General features: G+C 33.6%; 2 protein-coding genes across 2 annotated transcripts; one reads left to right on the plus strand and one right to left on the minus strand.

The window, feature by feature from the left end:
• Positions 1-6,152: 6,152 nt before the first annotated feature.
• On the minus strand, positions 6,153-7,008 carry LOC110627332. Its single transcript, XM_043962285.1, has 2 exons — positions 6,400-7,008; positions 6,153-6,173 (listed from the first exon to the last, which is right to left on the minus strand). The coding sequence occupies exons 1-2, from the start codon at positions 7,006-7,008 to the stop codon at positions 6,153-6,155; spliced, it is 630 nt and encodes a 209-aa protein (XP_043818220.1).
• A 1,116-nt stretch (positions 7,009-8,124) lies between these two features.
• Positions 8,125-11,218, plus strand: LOC110628485 (importin subunit alpha-3). The gene is made up of 2 exons (XM_021775168.2): positions 8,125-10,060; positions 10,762-11,218. Exon 1 carries the CDS (start codon positions 8,286-8,288, stop codon positions 10,026-10,028), a length of 1,743 nt encoding a protein of 580 aa, XP_021630860.1. The 5' UTR covers positions 8,125-8,285; the 3' UTR covers positions 10,029-10,060; positions 10,762-11,218.
• The last annotated feature ends 1,683 nt before the right edge of the window (positions 11,219-12,901 follow it).

Genomic DNA, 12,901 nt, shown 5'->3' on the forward strand with positions numbered 1-12,901 from the left:
AAGGACTTCTTTACTCTTGCTGACCTCCTGGTCTACCCTGTACCTGCAAGCCTGGGGGTTAAGGGAGAGGGGTGAGCTACAAGAGCCCAGTGAGCAGAATAGTAAAACATTTAAAACATATGATAACATGAAATGCATCACATCACAGCTAATCACATCAATGATGAACTTGTCACCAATAGTCCCCTACATGGACCAACTGTGCCAGGGGCGTAGAATGGGCCTCACTGGTCTTTCTCTTACATAGTGCCAGGGGCGTAGAATGGGCCTCACTGGTCTTTCGTACCGTATCATCATCATCATAGTATAGGGGGACTAATGGATCATTCAACATCCATCCACATCATCAAACATAATATGCAATGCAACATATTCGTGAGTCTAATGCAACACCCTATTATCTCATGGCATTCATGATGCGTGAATCATGCTAAACTGATTTATTTATTTAAAAGCATAAGAGTTATTCCACTCACCTCTGGCTGAAGCTCTACTGACTCTGAAGTGACTGACTCACTGCTGGGGTCCTCGGTTCCTCGGGTCCGAACCTACACAGGTGGACTCAAATGAGGGACCAAACATACATGAACATAACTCTAAAACATCCCCCAAAAACCCCCTAAAACATCACAAAACATCCATGCAAAACATGCAAAGGAAGGCTGGACAGGGCAGGTTCGGCGGCACCTTCGGCGGCCGAAAGTCCCAGACAGAGACGAAAGTCTCTTTTCAGGGGCAAGCTTCGGCAGCCGAATGCTGCCTCCACAAGAGGGTTCGGCGGCCGAAAGTTCCTTCGGCTGCCGAACCTGGTTTCTCCCAAATGGGCAGAAACTTGGCTCAAATGAACCTCTTGCCTCCCAAAAACCTCAAATCAAGCATAAACTGGTTCTAAAACATGCATACATATCATACATCACACCTAGGGGTCTCAAACTATCAAATACCCCAACTACAACACTTCAAACATGCCACATTGTTCAAAAACATAACATTTGCTCAAAAACTCATACAACCCTAAACATGCCATTCTACCCCGTAAAACAACTTAAAACTTACTTAAAACATACAATGAGCTTAAGATCGGCTCTTACCTCTTGATGATCGAGAGAGAGGCGACCTAAACTCGGAGATCCAAGCAAAAGAGCTCCTGAGTTCCCAAAGCTCCAAAACTTGTCTTAAATGCTCAAAACTTGCAATGTGAGGTGAAAACTCAAGAAAAATGGAGGAGATTTGGAGAAAGAACACAAGATCTGGGGAGAGGGAGGTTGGAAGCTAGCTGCGGCCGAAAATGGGAGAAAGCTCGCCCATTTCGGCTAAGTGACCCATTTATAGGTGGCTGGCCAGGCCACGTTCGGGGGCCGAAAGTGCTTCCGCATGCATGCCATGTTTGGCGGCCGAACCTGGACTTCCCTCACTCATGCTTTCGGGGGCCTAACGTGCCTCCAAAACGCATGCATGTTCGGCGGCCGAACTTGACTTTCGGCGGCCGAACCTGGGTTTTCCTCCAAGGACTTTTCATGCAAAAACTCATTTAATTTTCATACTTAAAACATTAAAATTTATGAAAACATTTTATAAAAACATGTTTTTACCCTTCTAGAGGTTCCCGACATCCGAAATTCCACCGGACGGTAGGAATTCCGATACCGGAGTCTAGCCGGGTATTACACTCATAATCCGAGCCTGTGAAGGTTTTGCATACGTCTTTGCCAGGGTAAGCCAGACATCAGATGCAAATTTCTCACCAACTATAAAGGGAACAATATCCGGTGAAAGAGATGCTACTAGAGCACTTCAAATTAATTGGTCTTGATGAAACCAGATTGGATATGATTTGGTTACATCACTTGGTTTTTCAACATATTTAAGAAAATCATACCCCACCAACAACGAATACCACTATATATGCCAGGATTGGTAATTCGTGGAGGTGAGTTTGATAGGTGCTTACGCTGCGGTATTAATAGAAATAAGTTGAGAACCAAATGATACAGTAGGGGACTGCACAACCGAAGGGGTTGTTGAACTCTCAACAGTAGGAGATGGTGGATCCATAACATAAGAAAGGAACACAAATAGAAAAGAAATAGATCGAAAAAAAAAATGTTGTTAAGCTTTGAGCTCTGATATTATAAGAAAATAGGAAAAATGTGATTATTATGAATAACAGATGAGCTTAAATACATATATACAGCCTGTTTACATCCTACAAATAAGGGAGTTATACACATCTAAATACAATAGAAAACTATTTCAAAACACTCGAAAAAGGTTTAGTATTATCCTTATCTATTAAAGAGTATAAGAGAAAATTTTTTTCCACCGTGATATGCTAAGAATGTCAATATAAAATATTGATAGAGATTAGAAGATGAAAAAGTAGGATGCTCAATCCGTTAATAGAGATCAATGAGAGCACAATAAGAAGACTTAAGGTTTGAACTATACAAATAGTTTAGGTGAAAATGTTGTACTAGATAGATGCAAACCTATGAATGATCTTTTGACGCTGATCCTTATGGCTCGAATTAGGGGTCCCTTAACATTAGTCTATGATCACACCTTTTATTTTCTATTAGCGAAATTTAAGAATATTTATACATATGTGATATGTATGTTCATATGCATGAATGAATGTATATAGTTGATATATAATTTTAACCGGCTAATGTGAAAAGTGAGACCTTAATAGTATTAGGCTGACCAAGAAAATCTTTCAACTAAATAATTGAATCTATAGCTCTCAATTGAGACAGTTGACTAAGGGGCTTAGGTATTTATGTTGTTGGCTATGGTTACATAGGGATCAAATAATTGACTTAGTATTCTTTTGAGACAATTGTTAAGTATATATTATTATAGGTGTGTAAGAGGATTAATAGATAATATTGAATGTACCTGAATTTATTAAGTAACTTGACACATTCACTTAGTTAATGGACTTGATTCGAACTTTTCGAGTGGATATTGGGCCAACTAGCTCTATTTGAAGTTTGTGATTCTTCTTGAACTTGTGTAAAAAAGCTTGATATTACCTGTTTTCAGTTGTGACCTATCAAGTAAAAAGGAAATTGATTTGCAATTCTTTTCTTCCCTTGTATGCATTAGCATTCATAACTTGATGATTATGCATTTGCAAGTTATATATCTCAAGTTTCAGCAAGGACCATCAGATCCTTTGTATCCTATAGCAGAGGATGATTCAAATGACGACATCGCCGTCTCTTGTTAGATTGTTTTTATATTTAATATATTAGATACACTTTATGATCTTGATTTTAAAAAAAAAATCTGTTTCTAAAACAGACTCACAAACATAAAATTTGTTTATAATACGAACATGTTCCAAACATTGTACAAATGAAAATTTTATTTATAATATAAATAGATTATAAACATTTTATAAATAAATTACAAATAGATATATTATAAATGAAATATAAATAAAATTTTTATTTATAACACAATATTTATTTATAAATTATTAATTATAATTATTGAAAATTATAAATAGATTCATATATCTGTCCGTAATATCAAACGAATAATTTATTTAAAAATTTATTTATAATATAAATAGACGCGCACTGTTTAGTTTGATAGTAAATATATCTGAATAAATTTGAGAGATCTCATATTTTAACCTTCAATCTCTCATTGTCATTTAAAAATATATATATAAATAGACACAAAATTTATTTCTAACAAAACTATAAACAACGTAAAAAATAAAATAATATAATAATTTATTTAATCAAATTAACTTAAAAATTTAGTATTTAAAAGTATTAAAATAAAATTTTAAATAACTTAATTTTTTTAACTTATAACCTAAAATTTATAAATGGATAAACTACTTTAAACAAATATTTTATTTTATTTGTAGAGATTATAAATTAATTTGATTGATTTAATTATAAGATAAAACAAACCCCTTAAAATTTCTATGTCATAGACAGGCAGACAAACCAACTTCAACTCCTTTTTTTTAATTTCATAAAATTATATGAATTTGCTAAAATTAAAAAGTTTTAATTAAAATAATTTATAGAAAGTCAATTAGTTGAAAAAAAGTCAATGTTTAAATATTTTATATTTTAATTTAAAACATTTAAATTTTATATAAATTAATTTAATATTTATATTTAAATATAATTTTAGTTAATTTTTAAAATAAAAATTAAATTTAAATATAAATTAATTTCGCTTATAAAAATACTACTCTCTTATTTAATCCTAGTTAAATAATTTTGTTACAAATATTACTATAAATTAACTTTATCTAACCATCTTCATTGTGAAAAATAGAGTAAGTACTAAAAACTTCAACAAAAGAAATAAATCTCTTAAAGCAACACAACATGAATCAAAAGAAGAAAAATAAAACTAAATATTTTTAAGATTCATTATAAATGAGCGAGTGAGTTGATATACCAATGATAAAATCTTTTAATCTCATTCTGTTTAATTAATTTCTATCGAAAAATAAAAATTTGAAAGTTACTGCTTTTAGCTTATTAAAATTTCTTAAAAAAAAGATTAAAATTGGACATTTAATTTTAGATACAGTTTAAATTTAGATATTTAATTTTTTTACTGTATTTATTTTTAACTAACTACTTTTAGTCTACAAATTTAACTGATTTCAATCTGCAAATTTAACTAATTTCAGTCTATACGAATTTCAATATTATAACAACTAGTATTTTTAAAATTTGTTATTCTTGAACTGGCTCTGCAATTAAAAAGAAATATTATCATACACTTATTTAAGAGATCAAATTTTTTCATAAATGACCAAGAAAAGCACTGATTTTCTAAGAGTATCAAAATCCTTGTGTTCAAAGTTTTTCATTCAATTTCTGATCTTCATTGGTAAATCTTCTCTCTCATCTTAATGGTATTCTGTTGTAATTGTTGAGAGTATTTCTTTCTAAATCAAAACCTATATAAAGTTGATTAAGTGTGTGCATTTATTTAATAGAGATTTTAAACACATAGTAAAAATTTGAGTGGTGAATCAAACTTATAAATGTTTTCAAGTATTCGCAAAAGCTTGTTGTATGTAAAGTTATTATCTTGTCTGATAAAAGAGGTTTAGTGGAGTGAAGACTTAAGAAAAGTTATTAGGAGAGTGGATATAGTCTGTATTTGCCGAATCACTATACATTCTTTGCATTTGATTTTCTTATCCCTAAACTTTCTAAATTCAATTTTTAATATTTATATGAGATATGTGTTTAAATGTTAAGACAATAATGATAGAATGTGCTAAAATTAATATACTAATTTCATTTTTACTTTACATTTTTGTATCTACACAATACCTATTTGCATTTAATAAACTTATTTTTTATCTTTTAAAAAAATATTTGAAATATCTTTTTAATTTATCATTTTTTTCACATTCAGAATTAATGGTTATAATTTTTCATTAAAGTTTAGAAAAAGAGCTAAAAAAATTAGTAAAATGGCATATTTACCTTTATTTTTATACATTTTATTTTTTTTATACATATTAAAAAATTTAATTTTTTTAATTAATTTTTTATTTATATCTCTTTTAAATATATTAAATTTTATTAAAAAATGTTTGGAGAATTTTTTTAAAATAAAATAAAATAAAATAGAGTTATAATAAGTAATTTATATGTTATTATAGTCTAAAAATAAAAAATGAATAATAATTTTAAAATAATTTAAAAAAAATATCACCATAAATTATGAAACAGAGGCACTATATTTTTAGTGCAATTAGATTTTATTTTTATAAATAAAAACATTTATGAATAATTTGATAAACTTATAACACACGTGCTTAAAAAATTAATAATTATAAACTGTTGTAATATATTAGAGTTTCCCTGCAAAATGTCTCATTCCTAAAGCTAAACTGCATGCCTCATCCCTGTGCTCTTTCTTTAAAATTATAAACTAGAATAAATATAAACTACAAAATCTTCAACTTATGTGCTGAATATATTTTTGATAAATTTTAAATATTTATTTATTTATTCTTGAATTTAAAAGATTATTTATTTATATTTGATAAATATAAACTCAAATCAAGACATATCGCGAACACTTGCAAACATGAGCTTGTAATTTGTCCGATGCTCTGTTTTATTTTTTGTCGGAAGTCCGATGCTCTGTTAAATGGGAACGACGAACAACTTCATTATAAAAATGCAGAATATACAAAAACAGAACAATGATTTAATCCCATAACTCTTTTACATAATCCAATCAGATTTTGACGAAACTCATGAAATTTCACGGCTATAACTAAAAACTCTGGCATCTGCAAACTGGAAGGATTTAATCTTGAACCGGCCGTCGACAAGTGGGGCATAAATTCTGAACCTTCAACCACCGAAAGATGCACTTTTCATGAAATACATGATCGCATGTCATCTTTATGAGTGCGTCTCGGCCACTGGATAATCCCTCTAAACAAATCGCACAATTGTCCGATAATCCGTCGCCATCACGGCCCTTCTTAGCAAAAAACCTCCGCTTCTTCAACTTGTTTAGCGTGGAACTCGATGCACCTCCGGGAACCACTTCTTGGGGCACTTCGTCTATAATCATTGTCAGATCAATGGGATCTCCGACAATCAAGTGCTCATCGGTAATATCCGTGTCTGCCACTACATGGCACCCCAAGAAAGGTTGCTTATTGGCTATGAAAACGAGGAAGCAAGCAATGCGATAAGCTAAGAAATCGCGTAGAGCGTCGTCAAGATTGAAGGAAGAGAACAAATAATCAAGATGGCGTTTGCATGGTTGCTGAGAAAATAAGTCATCATGAGAATGAATCTTGAAGAAGAAAGAGGAGGTTGGAGCAACTGGGTAGGCTTCAATCTCGATCAAGTCTCCTTCAAGGTTTCTGAGTAATTTTCTGTAATTGAAATGGAAACGAACCTCCAGAAAGAAAATGGGTGGCTGCAAGGGATTGAGCAACATTGCAGTAGAATTCAGTTTGACATCAACTCTTCTAGCAGACATCTTGAACGTTGACAGAAACCGACCAAGAATTGAGAGAACAGATAATGAATGTCCTTGCTTATGACTATGGGGTTTATATATAGGCGAGGTTAGGGTCTGAAATTGAACGTTGTTATGTTTTCTTCCATTACAAGGAGAATCTAAATAGTATCTATTGTTTTCCTTATCGCCGGGGGATGTCCGTTGGTCTCAGAATCTATCTGGGATTCGTAGTTACCGACATATGTGGGTAAAGATTCGTTCAAGTCTAATCGGACGGAAGAAGTGGAAACCTATAATCAAGAGATCTATTATTAATTTCAACGCGATAATTAATAATAAAAAAGAAAAATAAGAAAGTAATTCTCTTCTTATTTTTCCTTCTCTCGTTTGAATGCGGGCATGATATTTGACCTGAAAAAGGATCAAAATGTCCATTGCTGCAACCGGATCCTGAATCCCCTTGAGACTGTGGTTCTGTTAGGAAGCATTCAAGAAAATTAAACAGAAAAAGGAAATTAAAATTAAAATTAAATGATAAAAAATTATTAATTGTTATATTATATATTAAATATTAATCTGAAAAATATAAATAAATTGGCCAATCAAATCCATACAACTAAAATGTAAATAACTCAAATAATTGATAATTTAAAATTTTAGCATGATCATATTAGGTTATATTTTAAAAATCGTTAATTATTATATTATATACCAAATATTAAATTAAATAATATAATTAAGTTAACCAATCAAAATATAGAAAAATAAACCAATATTATTTATAAAACAATTTACAACTCTAATGTGATTTTCAAATAATTTACAAAAGTAGCGTTTATTTTTGAAAATATGAATTAAAATGGTATTTTTTAAAAAAAATTATGATAAATGAACTATTAAAAAATTATTAACACATAAAAATATAAAAAATAAAATAAAATTAGTATCCTGAAATTCACAAACTGCAGGTATAGAATCACTTTTCTTTGTCGCTAATATATATTTTTTTTAACTAATAATTTAACCAATCACAACGCTTTTTAAAATATCCATAAAAGATGACGTGGCGTAAAGTCCACACCCCTGACAAAGTGGAATGATCTTGAGTCTTGACTAAACTGAGTCGACCCAGCGAACCATTTCCCCAATCTCTCTCTCTCTCTCATTTTTGGCTTCTTCGCCACAGCTCTCTCCTTGTCTTCACACAGCTCTTTCCCTTTTTAACCTTTTCCCTCCTTCATGTCTTCACCCCTTGCTTCCACCCAGCTTCGGTTCTAATCCGGCCCAAAACCTAAATGCATCCCTCCACGGCCACCATCACTCCCCAACCATCGCTTCCACCGCCGCCTCCCTCACCGGACAAACCACCGCAAACATTCCTTGACTTAATCACAGGTGTTCTCTCCCTCCTCCTCGTCTCCTCCCTCTCCGTCAGATCTTTCATCGGACGCTGGCAAGTCATCCGTACTAAACTCTCCTCTCTTCAATCCTCACTCTATTTACTCTCTGATTCCCCTCACTGGTCTCAAAACCCTCTTCTTCATACTCTTCTCCCTTCCCTCCTATCAACTCTGCAACGCCTCCACTCTCTTTCCCACCAATGTGCTCTCTCCTCTTTCCCCGGCGGTAAACTTCTGTTTCAGAGCGACCTCGACATGGCTTCCTCCTCCCTCTCCAATCACCTCCATGACCTGGATTTACTTCTCAAGTCTGGAGTCCTCCACCAGTCGAATGCTATCGTCCTCTCGCATCCCGGCCCCAATTCGGACAAAGACGAGTTAGCATTCTTTGTGCGAGATCTTTTTACCAGATTGCAAATCGGAGGGGTGGAGTTTAAAAAGAAAGCTTTAGACTCGCTTATTCAGATTCTAAACGACGATGAGAAATCTGCCAGTTTAGTTGCTAAAGAGGGAAAAGTTGGGTGTTTGATTAGTTTACTCGATTCTCACAATCAACGTGTTATTCAAGAACAAGCGGTCTTGGCCGTGTCAATTCTGGCTGCAGGAAGCGATGAAGCTAGAAAAACTGTATTTGAAGAAGGAGGATTGGGGCCTTTGTTGAGAATCCTTGATACTGGGTCTATGCTTTTAAAAGAAAAGGCTGCGATTGCGATTGAGGCAATCACCGCGGATCCGGAGAATGGATGGGCGATTTCGGCATATGGAGGAGTTTCGTTATTGATTGAAGCTTGCCGATCTGGATCGGAGGCCACGCAGACACATGCTGTAGGTGCTATTAGGAACGTTGCAGCGGTGGAGGATATCAAGATGGCATTAGCAGAGGAAGGTGCTGTGCCAGTTCTAGTTCAATTGCTTGTTTCGGGTACCAGTGCTGCCCAAGAAAAGGCAGCTCATTGTGTGGCGATACTGGCTTCTTCCGGCGAGTATTTTCGCATGCTGATAATACAAGAAAAGGGTTTGCAAAGATTAATGGATTTGATTCAAAGTTTGCCGAATTCAGATACTGTAGAACACGTTATGCGAGCTATCAGCTCTCTTTCAGTCTCAGATTCCACGGCTCGGATTCTGTCATCATCGACCTTATTCGTTATACGCCTTAGCGAATTCACCAAACAGGGCAGCCTATTATTGCAACAAATCTCAGTATCACTGCTTGCCGGCCTCTCAATTAGCGATGGGAACAAGCGAGCTATTTCTGGCTGCATAGCTTCACTGGTGAAGCTAATGGAGATGCCAAAGCCTGCGGGTATACAAGAGGCTGCAACAGCTGCATTAGTGTCGTTATTGACTGTCCGGTCGAATAGGAAAGAATTGATGAGGGATGAAAAGAGTCTGATGAAATTAGTCCAGATGTTGGATCCAAAACATGAGCTAGTTGCCAAGAAGTTTCCGGTAATGGTGGTCGCCGCCGTAGTGAGTGGAGGAAGCGGCGAGTGTAGGAAGAGACTTTTGGATGCTGGAGCTTATCAGCATCTGCAAAGGCTGGCGGAGATGGAGGTTGCCGGAGCTAAGAAGGCTATGCAGAGACTCGCCGGGAATAAGCTGAAGAATATATTCTCCAGGACTTGGAGGGAATAACCAGAAAAGCAACTAACCCCGCCAACAAAAAGGTACGGTCTTTCGAGGACAACATTGGAAATTTGAGGTGTTGTTTTTTCTTTTTTGGATGTATCTGCCAATGATAACTTGCCAAGTAGCTTAATAATGGGTGACGCTTAAGCTGCAACAGAAGTACACACCATCTAACTGTAGATTAACTTGCCAAGTAGCTATGATCATGAGAATTTTTTATATCACCAAGTCATCTTTTTCTTTTTGGTAGATGGGAATTTTCTTTGATACATTGGTGGCAAGTAAATGTAAGGTTTCAAATGTTAATTCATTAAGCTATTAAGCTAATAGTTCTACATTAGAACGTTAAACTTGTTATGTTAGAAGGTCAAGGCGTCATACTTGTTCAGACATACCAAACTAAATACATCCATCAAATGAATTCCTTATTTTGTCACTAATTAAAAATTAGATTTGTGGTAAATAAAATTAAAAGAATTAAATAGCCATGAAAGATCAACAAGTTTAATAGCTATTGTTTTGGTAGTTAGATTGTAATTAAGGTGCTCAATTGTCAAGGTTAGACTTTAGACTATATTAGTTCTTTTTTTTGGAATGTGCACAGTGTCTGTTTTAGACTTTTATTGCTTACATTAGGTCGCTTAGACTATGAATAGTCAACCGGCCTCATTCATATAATAATTTTCTAGTGTATTTTATTATTATTCTTGTTTTCTAAGGTGGAATTATTATAATGCAGGAGTCTTCTGTTTGTATTTTCTAACTGTCCAAGAATGAGGAAAACACTACTTTTGTGGGCAAAGCAAGCTACCAACAAACACACATCTCGTATACTCCAACCCCACTTTCTTTTTTCTTCCACCTTTTATAATTTCTATTAACACATGATATCATATAATCTTATTTAATTCCAAAATATTTACATATTAAATGGCAAAAGCATGGAGGTGGGTTTTAGGAAGTATCCTCGATTGCTTTTGTTTTTCATATTGTAATCCTTATTGATTGATTCACCCTTGAAGCTTGTAAGGGAGGTTATTATGATTATCAGTCATGCCTTAATCTGTAATTTTTTTTTTTTTTCTGGAAAATTGATCAAGTTTGTTTGATAATGTACATCCCAAAGAGTCTGTAATGGCTATGGATTTTTGATACAAACTAAGCGTGCAATGGATTGTTGATGTTTTGATTCTGAATTTTGTTTGGTGTGAAAGTTGAGGGATTATGAACGCCAATTATTATGATTATGATGGTGATGGCAATGGTGGATGTTGATTGATGTGTGGACCTGGTTGTTAAATGTTTAGGAGGGGTACAATAATAGATTACATCCAACCCATAGCACATCCCCACCTGTGACCAGGAAGCTTTTAAATTTAGTAACTAGCTAGATTTTGCTCTCCTTTTTCTTGGGTCTCTCTTTCAGAACAGGTAATAGAAATCAATGGTAATTATGGGAGTTTTCACTCTGGCAATAAGCAGTCTTCATCAGATTTGGTGATGGCTGGTGGGGTCTTATTGCCTCTTGTTCCTTCCTTCCACTCATACACACACTTGATGCTCCTTTCAACACTTTAAACAAACAACATGATGATCAATTAGGCTTATCAAAGCTTAAACGTAGTCAGCTATACTAACTTGACTGGCCATGACATGAATGTGTGTGATGATTAGGAGTTAAGACAGTGTGGATGCATTCCATCACACCGTTGATCAGATTGATCCGTCTCTTTCAGTCTATTGATTTATGCAGTGGGACCTTGAGATTTTGAGAATCTAGAAAAGGCACCATTTGCAAAGAAAAATGTAAAAAAGGAATAGAAGGAAGAGGAAGGCTCGGCGTAGATGTAGGGAAGAGAGGGGACTGGATTAGAAACTAGAAACCAGAAAGAGCCAAAGGAGAGGCAAAAACTCACATGGGATGCTTTGTTATGCAGTAGAGACTTTAGACAGAGTCTATTATTATAATTAATTGTAATAAATAATTAAAAAAAAATCAAGGAACAGTGTGAGTGGTCCATTTCATTGTTGTTCACAGGACATGTTCACATGCTCGTCTTTGGTTATTGTATCACAGGCAGCTACTCTAGTACTTGGGTAAAGGTAAAAGTATGTATCTCTCTATCTCTCTCTTATTGAAGCTTCTGCTTAAACAATCTGTAAAGCTTCTTCCTACTGCTTTCATCTCTCTCTCTCTCATGTTTCATCAGCTTTCACCATCTTCCTTTCCACATTTCTTCTTCTTTCCCACCAAATTTCAACGGTTGAGATCATGGCTAACTCTCCTATTGCTTCACAATTTACACTGGGTAACCCTCGATCCAAGCTGAGCCACCTGATAAGCCAAAGGTTAAACTTAATGTTTCTTGTTAAAAATATTTTTAAAATTTTTTTATTCTTCATAATCATATCTAATATTTTCTTAAATAATTTTCTATTTTTTGGAATATAAATGACGTAACCATAGATTACCGTTTATAAAATTTTAGAAGTTTGTACTATTTCTTAAAAAATTTTACGAGATGTTAAATTTTTTTAAAATTTCAATTTTCATATTGAGGCAATAAAGTTAAGGGCACTCAATCTTTTTCTTTTCTTTTCCTTAAATAATAACTAGCAGTTATTTGTCATATTATAATTTTTTAAAAATTTTTAATAACGTAATTTGATATTGTATTATTTGATCATATTATATGTTTTAAATATAAAATTAATATAAATAATAAGTATATAGGGTTACATGAAATAAAATAAATGTACTAATATTAATCTAAATATTTTTATTCTTATTAGTTAATAAATTTCCATGATTATGTCAAATGAATAATTGAAAGGAAACAAATCCCAAATCCTAAACTAGAATACTACTTTCTAAATAA

This window comes from Manihot esculenta, chromosome 12 (genome assembly GCF_001659605.2).
Source record: "Manihot esculenta cultivar AM560-2 chromosome 12, M.esculenta_v8, whole genome shotgun sequence".
Taxonomy (NCBI): Eukaryota; Viridiplantae; Streptophyta; class Magnoliopsida; order Malpighiales; family Euphorbiaceae; genus Manihot; species Manihot esculenta.

Bases quoted from the DNA above. Each gene is read 5' to 3' on its own strand.
- LOC110627332 (XM_043962285.1), bottom strand. From the start codon at position 7,008: ATGTCTGCTAGAAGAGTTGATGTCAAACTGAATTCTACTGCAATGTTG. The intron at 6,174-6,399 runs GTATTTCATGAA...TTTATAATGAAG, and splicing joins TAAAGATGACATGCGATCAT to TTGTTCGTCGTTCCCATTTA.
- LOC110628485 (XM_021775168.2), top strand. From the start codon at position 8,286: ATGCATCCCTCCACGGCCACCATCACTCCCCAACCATCGCTTCCACCG.